This window comes from Neoarius graeffei, chromosome 10 (assembly GCF_027579695.1).
Source record: "Neoarius graeffei isolate fNeoGra1 chromosome 10, fNeoGra1.pri, whole genome shotgun sequence".
NCBI classification, from domain to species: Eukaryota; Metazoa; Chordata; class Actinopteri; order Siluriformes; family Ariidae; genus Neoarius; species Neoarius graeffei.
In genome coordinates, this window is record NC_083578.1 from 86336146 (window position 1) to 86354740 (window position 18595).

Genomic DNA, 18595 nt, shown 5'->3' on the forward strand with positions numbered 1-18595 from the left:
ATGAAATTAAACATAGCACACACTGACACAGACCTTCATATCCATGAAATGTATGTTTAATTGTAAAATTGAACATGAAATTTTGTGCAGGGTGGGCGGCACGGTGGTGTAGTGGTTAGCGCTGTCGCCTCACAGCAAGAAGGTCCGGGTTCGAGCCCCGGGGCCGGCGAGGGCCTTTCTGTGTGGAGTTTGCATGTTCTCCCCGTGTCCGCGTGGGTTTCCTCCGGGTGCTCCGGTTTCCCCCACAGTCCAAAGACATGCAGGTTAGGTTAACTGGTGACTCTAAATTGAGCGTAGGTGTGAATGTGAGTGTGAATGGTTGTCTGTGTCTATGTGTCAGCCCTGTGATGACCTGGCGACTTGTCCAGGGTGTACCCCGCCTTTCGCCCGTAGTCAGCTGGGATAGGCTCCAGCTTGCCTGCGACCCTGTAGAAGGATAAAGCGGCTAGAGATAATGAGATGAGATGAGATTTTGTGCAGGGAGATACCAGCAGCATTTGTACAATAAAGTCAAACATTAGTTAGAATAAAATGAGAAATAAAATAATAATAAAATAAATATTCACCAATAAAAAAATAAATCACTCCCTACTATATTACAGCTCACCATTTTCAGTGGAAAATAAATGAAAATACACTCTGGATTCTTTTACACTAAGAACTAAGTAAGACTTACCAACTTCAAGTAGTTTTTAAATAACAAACCCAGTGTAGGGAGCTGCCTGCAGCATTTTTTAAAAAGTAAAATCAAACATAAAGTCGGCTATCACTCCCTATTATGTAACAACTTAACAAGTAACCGTCTACATTCTAATGCTTTTAATGCCCAAGCCTAATATTCCCAATTTAGGAGGATTATATTGTAGTGAAGGAAGCGCAGTTGCTCTGCATGTTAAAAGCTCTGGTTAAAAGGAGCGGCTGCTCCTTTAAGAGTATATCGCTTTCCGAATCAGAAGCGCTAGCGAGGAGAATCACTTGCGCAAGAATTATAAATACTAGTGGAGTGCATTACAGCGCAATGTGAAGTAGCATAGAACATTTAGAGTTTAATTGATGTACAGTGGTGCTTGAAAGTTTGTGAACCCTTGAGAATTTTCTATATTTCTGCATAAATATGACCAAAAACATCATCCGATTTTCACACAAGTCCTAAAAGTAGATAAAGAGAACCCAGTTAAACAAATGAGACAAAAATATTATACTTGGTCATTTATTTATTGAGGGAAATGATCCGATATTACATATCTGTGAGTGGCAAAAGTATGTGAACCTCTAGGATTAGCAGTTAATTTGAAGGTGAAATTAGAGTCCGGTGTTTTCAATCAATGGGACGACAATCAGGTGTGAGTGGGCACCCTGTTTTATTTAAAGAACAGGGATCTATCAAAGTCTGATCTTCACAACACATGTTTGTGGAAGTGTATCATGGCACGAACAAAGGAGATTTCTGAGGACCTCAGAAAAAGCGTTGTTGATGCTCATCAGGCTGGAAAAGATTACAAAACCATCTCTAAAGAGTTTGGACTCCACCAATCCACAGTCAGACAGATTGTGTACAAATGGAGGAAATTCAAGACCATTGTTACCCTCCCCAGGAGTGGTTGACCAACAAAGATCACTCCAAGAGCAAGGCGTGAAATAGTCGGCAAGGTCACAAAGGACCCCAGGGTTACTTCTAAGCAACTGAAGGCCTCTCTCACATTGGCTAATGTAAATGTTCATGAGTCCACCATCAGGAGAACACTGAACAATAATGGTGTGCATGGCAGGGTTGCAAGGAGAAACCCACTGCTCTCCAAAAAGAACATTGCTGCTCTTCTGCAGTTTGCTAAAGAGCACGTGGACAAGCCAGAAGGCTATTGGAAAAATGTTTTGTGGACGGATGAGACCAAAATAGAACTTTTTGGTTTAAATGAGAAGCGTTATGTTTGGAGAAAGGAAAATGCTGCATTCCAGCATAAGAACCTTATCCCATCTGTGAAACATGGTGGTGGTAGTATCATGGTTTGGGCCTGTTTTGCTGCATCTGGGCCAGGACGGCTTGCCATCATTGATGGAACAATGTATTCTGAATTATACCAGTGAATTCTAAAGGAAAATGTCAGGACATCTGTCCATGAACTGAATCTCAAGAGAAGGTGGGTCATGCAGCAAGACAACGACCCTAAGCACACAAGTCATTCTACCAAAGAATGGTTAAAGAAGAATAAAGTTAATGTTTTGGAATGGCCAAGTCAAAGTCCTGACCTTAATCCAATGGAAATGTTGTGGAAGGACCTGAAGCGAGCAGTTCATGTGAGGAAACCCACCAACATCCCAGAGTTGAAGCTGTTCTGTACGGAGGAACGGGCTAAAATTCCTCCAAGCCGGTGTGCAGGACTGATCAACAGTTACCAGAAACGTTTAGTTGCAGTTATTGCTGCACAAGGGGGTCACACCAGATACTGAAAGCAAAGGTTCACATACTTTTGCCACTCACAGATATGTAACATTTGGCTCATTTTCCTCAATAAATAAATGAACAAGTATAATATTTTTGTCTCATTTGTTTAACTGGGTTCTCTTTGTCTACTTTTAGGACTTGTGTGAAAATCTGATGATGTTTTAGGTCATATTGATGCAGAAATATAGAAAATTCTAAAGGGTTCACAAACTTTCAAGCACCACTGTATTTCGTTCATTACCCTTTATCCAAGCAAGTGTGCATCCACGACACAATTAATTACTGAGCCCACAACAAGCGTCCTGACAAACATAGCCTGCTAGCACCATATCACACCTGGCATGTTTTAAATGTTCAAATTAGAGGTCTGCGTGGGACAGAATTTTCAGTCCCGCTCCTGCATTGTGCAGTCCCGCTCCCGCAAAGAATTATGATTTTCAGTCCCGCTCCCACCCGCGCCTGCCATATTTTGTCCCGCTCCCGCCCGCAAATCCCGCATGATGCAGACGTTCGCGTTATTTCTCACGAAAGTTCTTGTCATTGGCTTGGGGAATTAAACATGCTGAGCTTAGCTGAGCTCTCCACTGACCGATCCTTCATTTATTGTAAGTTTATTGTTTAGACTCTGACATTCTGCTGACACGTTCCAAGTTGAGCGCTGCATGCGCTCATGATTGACAGCCCTCGCTTTGATTGACAGCTCTCGCTTTGCGCACTCACACTCCCACTTCCGAGTCTGTGGCGTTATGATTCCAACCGCGATTTCATTCTCCTCTCATATGAAGTGCTGCGCAACCACAACCAGCTCCTCAGATTATACACTGTCTATTTCTCGCTTTAAATTGAACAATCTGTGCGATACACAGTCCTTTTTAATACTAGTTAATACTTTTTAATACTTAGGACTAATGCTCTTGACTTTTTAACGGTAAATGTACCTCTTTTTAAAGCAGCACTTACTTGTGAAGCACTGTGAGCTTCACTAGAGGAGCTCTGCTCTTCTGCCATGATTGGAGATCTCAAACACGGAAGAGCGGAAAGGAATCGGAAACGTACGCGAGATTAGACCACATCCGCAAATTTAGGCATCTTAAAATGTTTTCATTAATGCCAAATAAAATATCCAGCACAAATTATATACAATAGACATTAAATTAAAATTTATAAATTATTAATTTAACACGTTTTTAGTTAGCGGGACTGCAGCTTATCACCTCTCCCACCCGCGCCCGCATTGTGCACTCGCGCCCGCAATGAGCTTTCAAAATTTGTCCCGTGCCGCACTGCTTTGCGTCGGGTCCCGCGGGACTCCTGCGGGAGTGCAGGGCTCTAGTTCAAATAGCGCTTTATAAAGTTACCAAACATATACAAGTGCAATGCGCTTTTTGAGCACAAGTCACGTCATGAAGTTTACTCATCACCATAACAAATAGCCAGTAAGCTTGCGCTAGCCTACAGAACACAAACACTACGTTTTATTTCGTCTTCCCTTGACCACCTCTCTGTATGGCTGTCATTCTACTGTTCGAGTAGAACTGTGGGTGGTAGAAATGGGCAACTGGACTTGCTTGAAGATTCTTGAAAACGTTTCACCTCTTGTCCAAAAGGCTTCCTCGGTTCTGTCTGACTAATGGGGAGTATCAGATATTTATCCTCTCCTGGATCAGAATCAGAATTCTGATGACCAGCTCATCTAAGGTGTCATGGATGATTGAGAATCTTCACAGACATGTTCGAGTAGAACTACTGACACATTCACAACGCTTCCAGACGGGGATTTAAAAATGACTGCAGCCTACGTTATGCTGGGGACTGCTTACTATGGACAACATTACATGTAGTTTCAGCGAGGCTAGTTGGTTGTAGGCTAATTCAAGTGCTTCCTTCCATAAGCTAAGTTTGCCTGGCTACACAGATGCAAATGGACAATTTTAACGAGTAGTAGATGAAGAATGTAAACATATAATGATGTGCTTTTGCAACTTGTGTGTTTGTGACTTATTGCGGCAAAAGCGGCGTGTCGTTACCTTGAAGTGGGATCTGCTTCTGCCCGAGTACCCATACGGCCGCCTTGAAACAGTTCACAGCGTTTAGCTACACGTGTCGATTGGCTATATCTCTTGTGCCAAACAAATCAGATGTTGTGGTGGGCGGGACCGTGTTCTTGAACTCAGAGAGGCGAGTGCAGGAAAGGACGTGCAGTGACAGTCGCGTTAGGAACAAAATGGCTGCAAAAAGGCATGATATCGGTGGAAATTATGGCCGATACCGATAACCCTAAAAATGTAGAATATCGACCTGATATATCGGCCAGGCCGATTATCGGTCGACCCCTAGTTTTAGCTCCTGATTTTTGTGAGAACGGGAACCAGATAGTGTTGCAGTAATTCACCCTTGTTGTCATTGGGGTGGGGTCGATTTTAGTGTTTTTTATTTTAATTTTAGAGATACGCCTACCCTTTTCGGTATCCGTTCCTCATCGCCGTTTTCCCAACATGCAGCCTGATGGTAGCAAACAGATTTATTCTTAAATCGTCCATACGAGCGAGCGTTCACACAAGAAATCTGGTCTTTGCGGAAATCCTGTACATTTCAGAAAAACGTTCGTACTCACGCTCCTGAGTGTGTGGAGCTTTACACACGAGAAAGCTGTGGTTTAGATTAAAGCTCAAATCCTTCATATCGTTAGCAGGGACTAGTGGGCGGTTATCTCATCTCATCTCATTATCTGTAGCCGCTTTATCCTGTTCTACAGGGTCGCAGGCAAGCTGGATCCTATCCCAGCTGACTACGGGCGAAAGGTGGGGTACACCCTGGACAAGTCGCCAGGTCATCACAGGGCTGACACATAGACACAGACAACCATTCACACCTACGGTCAATTTAGTCACCAGTTAACCTAACCTGCATGTCTTTGGACTGTGGGGGAAACTGGAGCACCCGGAGGAAACCCACGCGGACACGGGGAGAACATGCAAACTCCGCACAGAAAGGCCCTCGCTGGCCACGGGGCTCGAACCTGGACCTTCTTGCTGTGAGGCGACAGCGCTAACCACTACACCAGTGCGCGGTTATATCTGTGGTATTTTACCGTAGAGGTTAAACGGCTTTTGATGATTTTCGCAGTGTTTCGTCGACGCCCTGATCCAGAGCGACTTACAGAAAAGCTTTGGAGTGTCTGTAAAACACCACCTCGTGCTACTTCACTGGATCAGGGACTAAAAACACTGAGCACGTTTTGTGAAAAAACAGTAGTTTTGTATTATTGGTGTATGTTAAAGTTAGCCTGGGAAATCCCATGCTGCTTTGCACAATCGTTCTGATCTGAAAAGACAGCATGGAAACTATGGTCTAAAGGCTCGCCTGAGTTAGGGAGCCAGTCAGAGAGTGGGGAGGGGTGGAAAGACGGTGACGCGTACTACTCGACAAACGGAAGCTTGTAGTTTATTTGGGACTGTTTACGGATCACATTTAACATGGCGGCGAGCGATACGAACCAAACTTTCGATCAAGCTTTAGACACTGTTCTGAATAGTTTAGAGCGAAAGTTTGTTTTAAAAAAAGAACAGCGTTTTCCTATTTTTGTTTTGCTTTCTCTTTCCTTCTCTTCTTTGTCGCTCTAACTACGTCACCGGGTACGACTGCCATGATTGGCCATGGGCTACGTATACGCCAAATGATAGACATTCGCAACGTCCAATAAACGGCCGTTGACAATCGTAAACCACACCTCCCCTACGAGAAATTCAATAGGCGGATTCCAGACCATATTTCACTTGTGATATGGTCTGGTGTTAACCAGACTATGTTAAAGTGCATATCACGGGTAAATTCAGGAGGAAGATCAATGTAATTCTCCTATTTTATATTAAACTTTGGTCAAATCTCTGTCACATTCTGCATTCTCTGCGGGGTTTTTTTTTTTATTTTTTACCTTGCGCAATACCAGAGAAATTCAGTTGAAATCGAGCCATTTGAGGCGAATTGGTCCGCCTCTGAAAAAACTTGGCATTTGGATTTCCCGGCAAACGTTGATTTTCGTGACGTCACGTGCGGGACGCCTCCTTCTGAATCCTACGTCAGCGCTGGTTTGTTTATGAGAAAACAACCTGGTGGTTTTCTGCAAATTTCTTCAGCGTTATCACGTAATTATTAAAAAAGTTAACAGATGTATCGTAGGAGGGTGTAGCAACACCAATCTTGATGGGATTAGTACTCATCGTTTCCCAAAAGGTCGGACAATGAGAGAGAAATGGGAGCGCTTTGTCTACACAGGCTGTGCACTGAAACCGTGCAAAGCTCTCGCAGCCTGCTGGCGCTTCCGCAGGTGACGTCACGAATCTGGCTCCAGACTCCCTTGGGATTTTTCCAGATGCGTTTTGTTATTTTATTTTTTTCTGCTGTAGACAGATGGCCTTGTGCAAAATTACCCTTCTGGATGAGTGTGTAAAGGGACATTCTTTCATATAAAAAAACAAAACCCTAAATTGGTCCAGAATGTGCACTTTAAAGAAGATGAAAAAATAGAGAAAGGGAGCAACACAATTCTCTAAATTAAGATTAGTTTTATCATCAGTTATGACACAACAAATGGCACCTGTCTGTCTGTGCAGAGCCGTGAACCGACACCTCAACTGCTTGAGGATTTAGTGCTTTCTTCTTCTTTAACAGTTATTCCATGAAATCGAGTCGTACACGAGCTGATAGCTGACGAGGCGCGTAGCACCGAGTTGTCTATAAGCCGTGTATGACAAGATTGAGTGGAATAACTGTTTAATTCTATCCACATTCACGGGATTTTGAGAAACGGAGTATTTTTATCCCCCGATGGGGGATTATGTCGTGGTGATATCCGTCCGTCCCGGGAAGGGTGCTCACCTTCTGAAATCAACTCGCCTCACAATTCTTGGTAGCCTGGCAAGCCAGACTAAATGTGAATATTTAGTCTGGCCTCGATCCGTAGACATTTCCGAAGCGGTTAGGAGGAACAACCCGCTGTCTTTCAAACTGTCTCTGTGCGTATAGGCCAACGCTCTGACCAATCAGCGCAACAGTGACTGTGACATAGTCAGAGCGACAGAAAGCAGTGGGGGAGGCCTTGAAATAAATAATTTTTCAAAATGCGTATTAATTAATAAACAGGTTCTAGATATTAATTTTGGAGATAATGACCACAAGTTTGGAGTCTGTACCACATACTTAACATACACTTATTTTTTTCAAGGGTTTGTTTAAACTGTTTTTGAGAGTTTTTATTTAGTGGTGTTTGGTGAAATAATTTCCCTTAAATTTAAAATAACGGGAAAATAAGAAACAATCACAAAGTAATGTTTCAAAGCTGTTTATTAATTCTTCGTACTGCACAAACTAGCCCCATCCTTTTGGCTACGAGCGGAGCCAGCTGGTAGATCAGACTTTTGCCATAGCCGGTCGGCAAAACAGCGAAAACGTCATTCTTGAAAAGGAATGAGCGGAGAGCCTCTTCCTGCTCATGTTTCAACGAAAACTCCAAGTCTGATTCTTCTAAAACTGATTCCAAAGCGGAGTCAAACGCGCGCTGTTCACTAGCCGTAGCCATCTTTCCTGTTGCGCTTTCTCCAGCGTCGCGCAGCTTTGTCGTCACTCCTGCAAAAGCCCGCCCAAAGAATCCAAACAAAAACCTTGCGTTGTGATTGGCGGGCACGATTTGATGCCCGGGGTGTTTTTGTTTATATGGTGCGAGGCTAGACCCATTCGCTAGGCAAAAATATTTTTGGCCGCTAGGCGGGTGGGTCTAGTTTACTAGGCTAAATTCTTGGAGGAATTTCACAAAACTTCACAGGAGTCTTTGTTATACAGTATGTCCGTAATACGCATATTCCAATTTCATTCAATTCAGTCGCATTTTACCGGAGTTATGGCCTTTATAGCATGTTTATAGTTGTCAGCAGGAGATATTGTACTCTCAGAGCACTCTTTTTATATTTATTTAAATTTTTTGCAAATTCGATAAATTAAAATCTTTTATACAAAACGTCCGACAAAATCCTTTCTGGGGCTGCAACCAGTGTTGGGCACGTTACTTTCAAAAAGTAATTATAGTTACTAGTTACTTTTCCCAAAAAGTAACTGAGTTAGTAACGGAGTTACTTTGTCATAAAAGTAACTAATTACCAGGGAAAGTAATTATTCCGTTACATTTTGTTCCCCCTCAAAAAAAAAATCAAATTCAATTAGTGTAATCATAATAAAAGTGAATGTTAAATGTGTTTAATGACTGAAATGGACACTTAACAGAACCAATTAGTAATGTTATCTACACTATATTAATATTTTTGTGGGACAATGTGAGATAAGACATCTATCAAATGTAATATATTTTTGCAGTTATTAAAATTGTTACTAATTACTGGCCACTGACGAGGACAAACGCTTTGTTCCTCGACATAATGTGCATTGCACGTAAACACTCTTGCCTTTTATTTCAAGTAATGAAAAGTCCTGGCTGTATTTCCAGTGTGAAAGCGCAGTGCTGGGCTGACCGCTCGTCATCGCTGTGTCTTCCGATTGAAAGCGTGCGCAGTAGTGCAGTAGGCGTGGCCTACCTACATATGTTGTCCAAATCTACTCTGATTGGCTTACTGTGCCGTTGTCTCGTGTCTCCCCGCCCCACACTAAAGCAGAGTAAAGAAAGGCTGAACGAGCAGCGTGCCAGATGAGAACAGCTTTAATAAAGTAACGCATAGTATTTTATTGTAAGTAACGAGAACGGCGTTATAACGATGTAAAAAGTAATTAGTTAGATTACTCGTTACTAAAAAAAGTAATGCCGTTAGTAACGCTGTTTATTCTAACGCCGTTATTCCCATCACTGGCTGCAACTAACGATTATTTTAATAATCGATTAATCTGTCGATTATTTTTTCGATTAATCGATGAATCGGATAAAAAAACAAACAAAAAAGCATTAGTTTCCAGCCCTTTATTAAAAAAAAACAATTCACAGTGCAAAAAATCTTTAGTGCAAAAGTGCAAAAACATGTTGATCCTTGATCATCCCTGAGCAGTAAAAAAAAAATAATAATAAAAAATATAAGCTTTTTTAAAATAAAGTGCACAAAAAGAGGTATATATTTTTTAAAGGGATCTGAGTGGTCAGAACAATAAATAAATTATAAAAAAATAAAGAAAAATACAAATCAGAAAACACTCACAGTTGCACAAACTCACACACACTCACACTCTCTCTCACTCCCTTTGCTCAGACACTTTGCATTGCAATGCAAAAATGTGAGCATGTCCACATGCTCCTGACTCAGGCTCGCTTGTCAAGCTGGACATCGAGCAAACACCAGCACCAGACGAGCTTTGGAGGGATGTTAACGTTACGTTTCATCACTTCAAAGCGGAACAAACGTAGGTGTCATAGTGACTTATGCTGTGTTCATGTGCTATGGGAAGATGATATTTTCCAGTTGGGAAGTGGTATTTACCAGTGTGTTGTGTTCACATGCTTTTGTTGTTGTTGACAAATTAAAGATGGTGGACCAGATTCAGAATCAGGCCTGTTATTTGGCTAAAACAATTATAGATTGCCTTGTTCATCAGCTGCAGCAGGAATATGAGTTATCAAAAGTCCAAAGGTAAATAATGCTGAATATTTCCTGATCATGACAAGTAGAGATTTTCTGAACACACTGAATGCCACGCTCGCCGCCATGTTGAAAGGTTAAAGTTCATCTCATCTCGGCAACTCGTGTATCACAATTTTCTACGAGTTGCCCAGTGGAAAATACCACAAGAGGGGGCGTTCATGTGTGCTTTCCATGTCGGCGTTTGGTATTTACCATAATTCCCATAGCACATGAACGCACCATTACCCTGCTGTTGAACTCCCGTCCTCCTCATCAATGACTCCAACGTGTTTTCGTTTCAGGTGCTGGATCGTTACTGTGGTGCTCTCGTGCCAGGTCATGTCACTTTTGCACATTTTACAAGTAACACACTTATTCGTTTTGTTTGGCGTGAAATGCTCCCACACTTTAGATGATTTTGGTCGCACCGGTTTCTCCGCTTCCGCCATGTTTCTAAACAACTCCGCTCCGAGCTCAACTCTGCTTGTTTGGCTGGCATCCAGCTTAATGGTGCATTACCGCCACCTTCTGCTCCGGAGTGTGAACTCCGCGCTCAACTCAAACCAGAGACTTTTTTAATAATAGAACGACTTTGTTCAAACGGTCTGTGACTTTTGGCCCTTTTCCACTACCCTTTTCAGCTCACTTCAGCCCGACACGGCTCGCGTTTCGACTACCAAAAACCAGCACGACTCAGCTCGTTTCAGCCCTGCTTAGCCCCTAAAACTCGCACGGTTTTGGAGTGGGGCTGAAGCGAGCCAAACCGTGCCGAGTGAGGTTGGGGGCGTGAGCAGACACTCCCCTGTGCACTGATTGGTGAGGAGTGTCCTCACATGCCCACACACGCCCCGCGAGCACGCTGGGATCTGTAAACACCGCAAACCCGGAAGAATTACAAGAATTTCTGAAGCCTTATGCGCCTCGCCTCATCTATACGCTCTTGCCAGTATTTATCCGCGTTGTCGGTGACAACAAGCCACAGCACCAAGACCAGCAACACTAACGACTCCATGTCCTCCATGTTTATTGTTTACTATCCGGGTCGTGAGACTACCGCTTAAAAGATCACTGATGTCACTGTTTGCGCTGCTTAACGACATCACCTGACGTCCACCCACTTTCGCTAACTCCACCCAATGTGTCCACCCACTTCCAGCCAGCACGGTTCAGCGCGGTTGTAGTCGAAATGCAACTCCAACAGCCCCACTCAGCTCGACTCGGCACGGCACGGCTCAGCCCAACTCAGCCGCGTTTGTAGTGGAAAAGCGGCATTTGTAATCACGCGACACGACGAATCGATAATGAAATTCGTTGCCAACACTTTTAATAATCAATTTTTATCGATTTTATCGATTCGTTGTTGCAGCCCTGATCCTTTCTGCTTGGAATGTAAACAAACTGGTGAAATGACGGGAGCAATTTGTGAAAAATGCTATAATTCCTTAAAAAAAATGTTCTTACCATATTTATTATTATTAATCTTTTTTTTTTTGGGGGGGGGGTTGTTTTCGAGTAGAGTTTTTATTTCGTCCTCGGTTGGTTCAGCAACACGCTCCACCATTTTGTTTTTCTCTACTCACGGTATATGAGCTGATATCCTAGTAGTAGAGTAGCCAATCAGAGCACGCGATTGCTCATATCCAGTAAAATATGGATAGAATAGTGTTGAATTGGCATAAAAGTGAGTCAGAATGTTTTCCTGATTCATTGTGTGTTTGTTCCTCTGCAGGTTAGCACACACGGTTACTCTCAGAACCAGATCCTAGTGTGGAAATACCCGTCTCTGACTCAGATAGCCAAACTGACCGGTCACTCCTACAGAGTGCTTTATCTGGTGAGTATTTTTTATTTTTTTAAATTATTAATAATTTTCTGAATCGAAGTCTTTTTGCTCGTTTGTTTGCAGCATGTTGGATAGAAAGAGCCAAACTGACTAAAAGGAAAACCATCAACAACAGAGTAGTGTGACGTGACCCGATATGAAGCGGAGTTACTTTTGCCACCCTAACAGCACATCTGGAAGTGTCGTTCTGCTTCGATCACAGCAGCCTTTTCAAAGAGCGCAGTTCTTCTATTAATTAAAGAAGTTTCATGTCCGTTAATAGTTGATGCATGTAATGATGTGGAACGTTGTAGCTGCTGTAATATTCCCTCTCCAGCTTCTCTTTACTGCAAGAGAGAAAATATCTTAAAGACCAAAAACCAAACTTGGTACCAAAATAATGTAAAGTCCTGTAATGAAGACTTTCCCTGGTCAGAAAGTGCTGACACTGGAGACTCCTTCCATGAACATTAAAGGGGAGTTGAAGGCAATTTTTTTTTTTTTAAAAATATCGGAATGCATGTTTGATCGCTATGTTGTCGCTGCTATAGCAAGTTATGAGTGTTTGAAATATGCTCTGTAATATATCAGTCCATATGTCAAAGCGACAGCCGTAAACGAGACTCGTTGCGACCTGTGCGAGACATCGTAGGACGGAAGTACAACCCCAATTCCAAAAAAGTTGGGACAAAGTACAAATTGTAAATAAAAACGGAATGCAATGATGTGGAAGTTTCAAAATTCCATATTTTATTCAGAATAGAACATAGATGACATATCAAATGTTTAAACTGAGAAAACGTATCATTTAAAGAGAAAAATGAGGTGATTTTAAATTTCATGACAACAACACATCTCAAAAAAGTTGGGACAAGGCCATGTTTCCCACTGTGAGACATCCCCTTTTCTCTTTACAACAGTCTGTAAACGTCTGGGGACTGAGGAGACAAGTTGCTCAAGTTTAGGGATAGGAATGTTAACCCATTCTTGTCTAATGTAGGATTCTAGTTGCTCAACTGTCTTAGGTCTTTTTTGTCGTATCTTCCGTTTTATGATGCGCCAAATGTTTTCTATGGGTGAAAGATCTGGACTGCAGGCTGGCCAGTTCAGTACCCGGACCCTTCTTCTACGCAGCCATGATGCTGTAATTGATGCAGTATGTGGTTTGGCATTGTCATGTTGGAAAATGCAAGGTCTTCCCTGAAAGAGATGTCGTCTGGATGGGAGCATATGTTGCTCTAGAACCTGGATATACCTTTCAGCATTGATGGTGTCTTTCCAGATGTGTAAGCTGCCCATGCCACACGCACTAATGCAACCCCATACCATCAGAGATGCAGGCTTCTGAACTGAGCGCTGATAACAACTTGGGTCGTCCTTCTCCTCTTTAGTCCGAATGACACGGCGTCCCTGATTTCCATAAAGAACTTCAAATTTTGATTCGTCTGACCACAGAACAGTTTTCCACTTTGCCACAGTCCATTTTAAATGAGCCTTGGCCCAGAGAAGACGTCTGCGCTTCTGGATCATGTTTAGATACGGCTTCTTCTTTGAACTATAAAGTTTTAGCTGGCAATGGCGGATGGCACGGTGAATTGTGTTCACAGATAATGTTCTCTGGAAATATTCCTGAGCCCATTTTGTGATTTCCAATACAGAAGCATGCCTGTATGTGATGCAGTGCCGTCTAAGGGCCCGAAGATCACGGGCACCCGGTATGGTTTTCCGGACTTGACCCTTACGCACAGAGATTCTTCCAGATTCTCTGAATCTTTTGATGATATTATGCACTGTAGATGATGATATGTTCAAACTCTTTGCAATTTTACACTGTCGAACTCCTTTCTGATATTGCTCCACTATTTGTCGGCGCAGAATTAGGGGGATTGGTGATCCTCTTCCCATCTTTACTTCTGAGAGCCGCTGCCACTCCAAGATGCTCTTTTTATACCCAGTCATGTTAATGACCTATTGCCAATTGACCTAATGAGTTGCAATTTGGTCCTCCAGCTGTTCCTTTTTTGTACCTTTAACTTTTCCAGCCTCTTATTGCCCCTGTCCCAACTTTTTTGAGATGTGTTGCTGTCATGAAATTTCAAATGAGCCAATATTTGGCATGAAATTTCAAAATGTCTCACTTTCGACATTTGATATGTTGTCTATGTTCTATTGTGAATACAATATCAGTTTTTGAGATTTGTAAATTATTGCATTCCGTTTTTATTTACAATTTGTACTTTGTCCCAACTTTTTTGGAATCGGGGTTGTAAAACGTACAGCGGAAATCAAGCTGGAAGTTTTGATAGCAATCAGGAAAGTTTGAAAAAAGTAGGCAGTAATCGTCATTTAAACTCGTTTTTGTGTAATATTTCGTTTGGAAAACAGTTTTCAAAATGGCGGCGCTGACACTTGAAGTCTTGTGAGGATCAGCGACGCCTAGCCTGGGCCCGCCCATCCTAAGCGTGACGCAACACGAGGGCCTGTTGCGAGCTTAGTCTGGCCAGGCAAGCTATCTCCAGCATTTCCAAGCTCTTGAAAAATTGGGAACCAATCAACTTTGAGCATCTCCAACGGCCCTGGGTAGAGGCGTGTTCAAGGCAGTGACGTAGTAGAACTGCGACCGGAAGCGCTTCATTCACGCATAGATGCTGTATTGAAAGCATTCAACGGGAAGTTCTCATTGAAAACGGAGCAAAGAGCAGCCCTGGAGGTATTTATTGAAAGGAAGGAAGTTTTGGCCTTGCTCCCGACCGGCTTCGGTAAGAGTTTAATCTACCAGTTAGCCCCGTTGCGTCACATATGTCAGAGGAAAGAGTGATGTGATTGGTTTAAGCTTCGTCACAGCCTTTTCTGGCTTCGACCAGTAGCAAACTGAGGCATTTCAGGGAGGCGGGTCAACCACGGGCTCTGGGAAACGGTTGGGCTTAATATGTTAGCCAGACCAAATGCTCGCAGAGCTTTGCAGTCGCGTTAGCCAGACTAAGTGACGCCTGCCATCGACAAAATGAACTAAATTCAACACGGCTAAAAACCGAAATTGAATAATACCATTAATTAAATAAAGCAAGTTTAAAAATGATTTCAGTTCTCCTTTTACGGTCTCGTTAAGCGACGCTCACAATGAGTTATCGATGAAAATAAGGTGTTTTGGTCCTACAGCTTCTTATTTCTCTCCTCCTTTTCCAGGCGATGTCTCCAGATGGGGAAGCCATCGTGACCGGAGCAGGTGATGAAACGCTGCGGTTCTGGAACGTGTTTAGTAAAACTCGATCAACGAAGGTAAACATGACACGCTTTTCATGTTGATGTGCGAGTTCAGCTTCAAAAGCTTTGTTTAAATGCAGTTAATAAGAACAAATCTGCCTTTGTGTTTGTTTTCAGGAGTCAGTGTCTGTTTTAAACCTGTTCACTAGGATACGGTAAAGGGGCGGAGCTCAGGATCTCATCGTTTACACCCACTTCTTACGGACAGCATTTTTTTCCCCTTCCACAGTGGACACTGTACAGTTTTGGACTTGCGGATGTGCCGCTGCACTGCCATCGTGGTTTTTTTTTTTTGTGTGTACAGTTTATGTTCCCATGATGTGTCTAATAACGTAAGCCTGATTGTAACTAACGCTCATGGAAGAAAGCTTGTAAATGAAAACCACAGGCGACACTTAATCAGAATCAAAGTATGTGTAGCAAAATGATTGTTTATTGGAGAGAATCAGTGTGTATATTAAAAATTGACTGTATATTAAGATGCCAACAATACAAATCACCCTGAAAGAGCAGTGCGGCTTGATTATTTTCTTACGCCCCACATGCACAAGTTTTATTTGTATGTGAGCTAGTCCCGCCTCTAGCTAGAACAGAGCTGGTCAGCCCTGCCTCCTTTTTCCTAAAAAGGAAAACGAGAATGCTGACGATACATAAAAAAAAAGTGTTACCAACCGCTCCTTTAATATATTGTAAAAGGACCCATATTTAGAAATATGAGTTTAAAGTTCCTTGGTAGCCAGTTTCCATCGCTGCAGCCACTGCTGGAAAGTCAGTCCCTCCTGCTGCACGTCCGGTAGAGCGAACTGAGCCGGCTGCTCCCACCTACACACACACACACATGGCAATGGTTAAAACACTAAGAATAGCTCTGCGTGGTGTTAAGGATAGTTTGGGATTTTTGACATGAATCTGTATGGCATCCCCATCAATAGTGTCGTGCAAACACACTGACTTACCCCTGACAGCATCCTGTGAGTCCAGTTCTTGTCCAGCAAGTTTGTTGGGGTCACGAAAGTAAAACGTTTTTCGTCTCAAAACAGTATGTGTTCAAAAGAGTGATATATTTGCATCACAAAACCGTTGCCAAATAAAAAGTCAGACCTCGAAATCGCTTGGCACTATTTTCTCTCCCTTCTTATCACTGCGCACTGCCGCCAGGTGACAGCCACGGCTGTTTCATTCATTGTTTACTAGTGATGGGAATTTCGGCTCTTTTGGCTCCCAAACGGCTCCTGAGATTTTATTTTTGATTTAAAGGAGTACGCCACCCCCAAATGAAATTGAGTCAGTCCCTGCAGTCCCTAGAGCTGGATGAGTGAGCCAAAGCGTTTTGTAGCCGACCCAGCCATTGTCCTGATCTGGAAACGCCCAGGTTAGCTTAGCTTAGTCGCTGGCGTGTCCAGCTAGCATTGTCGTTGCAAAAGTGAATTAAATAACTCAAGATTTTTTATAATTATTTCTCATGACTTGTACATTCACATCGAGTACACATATCAATGCAAATTAACACGAAGGGATTTACTAGACCAATTTATATCTGGAACTATTTTCAGCCACAGCACAGGCAAAGCACCGCTGCAGGCGCAAAGACACCACGCAGCGCCTGAAAACCCGTTTTCAGGCGCTGCGCGGTGTCTTTGCGCCTTCCTTTTCCTACCTATTCCTTTAATTGCTGCAATTAACTAGTTAATTCTGATTCTATTTCTCCTCTCAGTTATAATCTGTCCTGCTTTTGAAAAGATCCTCTCTGGGGTGACAGATGCTGCCACTATACACATCCTCCGTGCCATCACGTGTGTAAGCCGTGGATCGAGTGCAGCCTTGGTCTCCCACCAGCTTAGTGGGTCTGCGTTTCACTGTCACCTGGCGGCAGTGCGCAGTGATAAGAAGGGAGAGAAAATAGTGCCAAGCGATTTCGAGGTCTGACTTTTTATTTGGCAACGGTTTTGTGATGCAAATATATCACTCTTTTGAACACACACTGTTTTGAGACGAAAAACGTTTTACTTTCGTGACCCCAACAAACTTGCCGGACTACTTTCGTCTGGACCAAAACTGGACAAGAACTGGACTCACAGGATGCTGTCAGGGGTAAGTCAGTGTGTTTGCACGACACTATTGATGGGGATGCCATACAGATTCATGTCAAAAATCCCGAACTATCCCTTTAAAGGGGAATTGAAGGCAAATTTATCATCAGAATTCTATTTCTCATTTTATTAAATATAGGAACGCATTTTTGATCACTATTTTGTCACTGCGATGGCTGTAAACAAGATTCGTTGAGACCTGTGCGAGACAGCGGAAAATGAAAAAACACTTTCGGACACTACTCCATCGCACTGGTATTTACGTCATTACGGTCACACAATTAAAACGTGCCAGATCAGTCAGCTGGTGGGTTTTCAAAATAAATCCATATTATACTGAGCGCATTTCCCAAAGCCCCTCCATCTTTCAGTTCTATTAAATCAAATATGTTTTTTTTTAAATTTGATTTATTTCAGCGTGACAATGCATGATGGGATATCTCAGTACACTACTTTTCATAATGCATTGTGGGATACTTTGAGTGCACTATATAGGGTGTAAATAATCCTCACTAAGGTTTCGGACAGCAATACAAAATGGTGTCCTCAGTGTATAGTGCCCGATTTCAGACACAGGGTTGACCAACATCTGCTAACGTAATCAAGCTGGAAGTTTTGTTTGTTTTGATGGCAGTCATTTAAACTCCGGTTTTCTGCAATACTTCGTTTGGAAAACAGTTTTCAAAATGGTGACGCCGACGCTTGACGTTTCGAAGTCTCGCACAAGTCTCGTGAAGATCGCGCGGATAAGCAATGCCTGCCGTGGACCAAACGGACTAAATTCAACACGGCTAAAAACCGAATAGGCCGATAAGTATAATATTTAATTGCAATTAGTTGCCAATAGAGATCTTGCAGTCATGTGACCGGAAAGTACACAGCCGCCATCTTGTCGGTAAAAAACACCGCTGAATACTGCTGCACTCGTGTACAGAATGGATCACTTTCAACCGACGGACTACACGGCTCATTTTTCTAATGAACAGATAACTAGATATATGTCTAAAATAAACGATCTACAGATTAGTGACCCTTATCGATTACCGGACGGAGTTTTCACGACCGTGTCAGTGGATATAGAACTGCCAGAGGTGGAATACCCAGATGTGTATAATTACCTCATTAACTTTCCCTCGCTGTTCAGTGGTGAAGCACTGCGTGCTTATAAATCTATGGACAGTTATCTTTACAGAAATTCAGGATTTGTCAGTCGCCCTCAGATGTGGCATCTTGTAAACAAGAAAATAACAATCCTCATTGGACGGGTAAGTCACTTAAGTATTACTAGTACTGATAGCACTGACCAGCCGATAATAGAATAAGGTAATTCCAGCTGTAATTCCAAATCGTCCGTCTTGTTTAC

At 42.7% G+C, this 18595-nt stretch overlaps 2 protein-coding genes across 4 annotated transcripts in view; one reads left to right on the plus strand and one right to left on the minus strand.

The window, feature by feature from the left end:
* The window catches only part of fzr1a (fizzy/cell division cycle 20 related 1a), a 35617-nt gene extending 19963 nt beyond the window's left edge, over positions 1 to 15654 (plus strand). For all 3 annotated transcript variants that reach the window (XM_060932497.1, XM_060932496.1, XM_060932498.1), the window contains exons 12-14: positions 11786 to 11890; positions 15065 to 15157; positions 15260 to 15654. In XM_060932497.1, the coding sequence (XP_060788480.1) occupies positions 11786 to 11890; positions 15065 to 15157; positions 15260 to 15301 (240 nt within the window). In that variant the 3' untranslated portion in view covers positions 15302 to 15654. The remainder of the gene's footprint in view (positions 1 to 11785; positions 11891 to 15064; positions 15158 to 15259) is intronic.
* haus5 (HAUS augmin-like complex, subunit 5) overlaps positions 15558 to 18595 on the minus strand; it is a 49085-nt gene continuing 46047 nt past the window's right edge. The window contains exon 19 of the mRNA XM_060932495.1: positions 15558 to 15964. Within this exon, the coding sequence (XP_060788478.1) occupies positions 15862 to 15964 (103 nt within the window). The 3' untranslated portion in view covers positions 15558 to 15861. The remainder of the gene's footprint in view (positions 15965 to 18595) is intronic.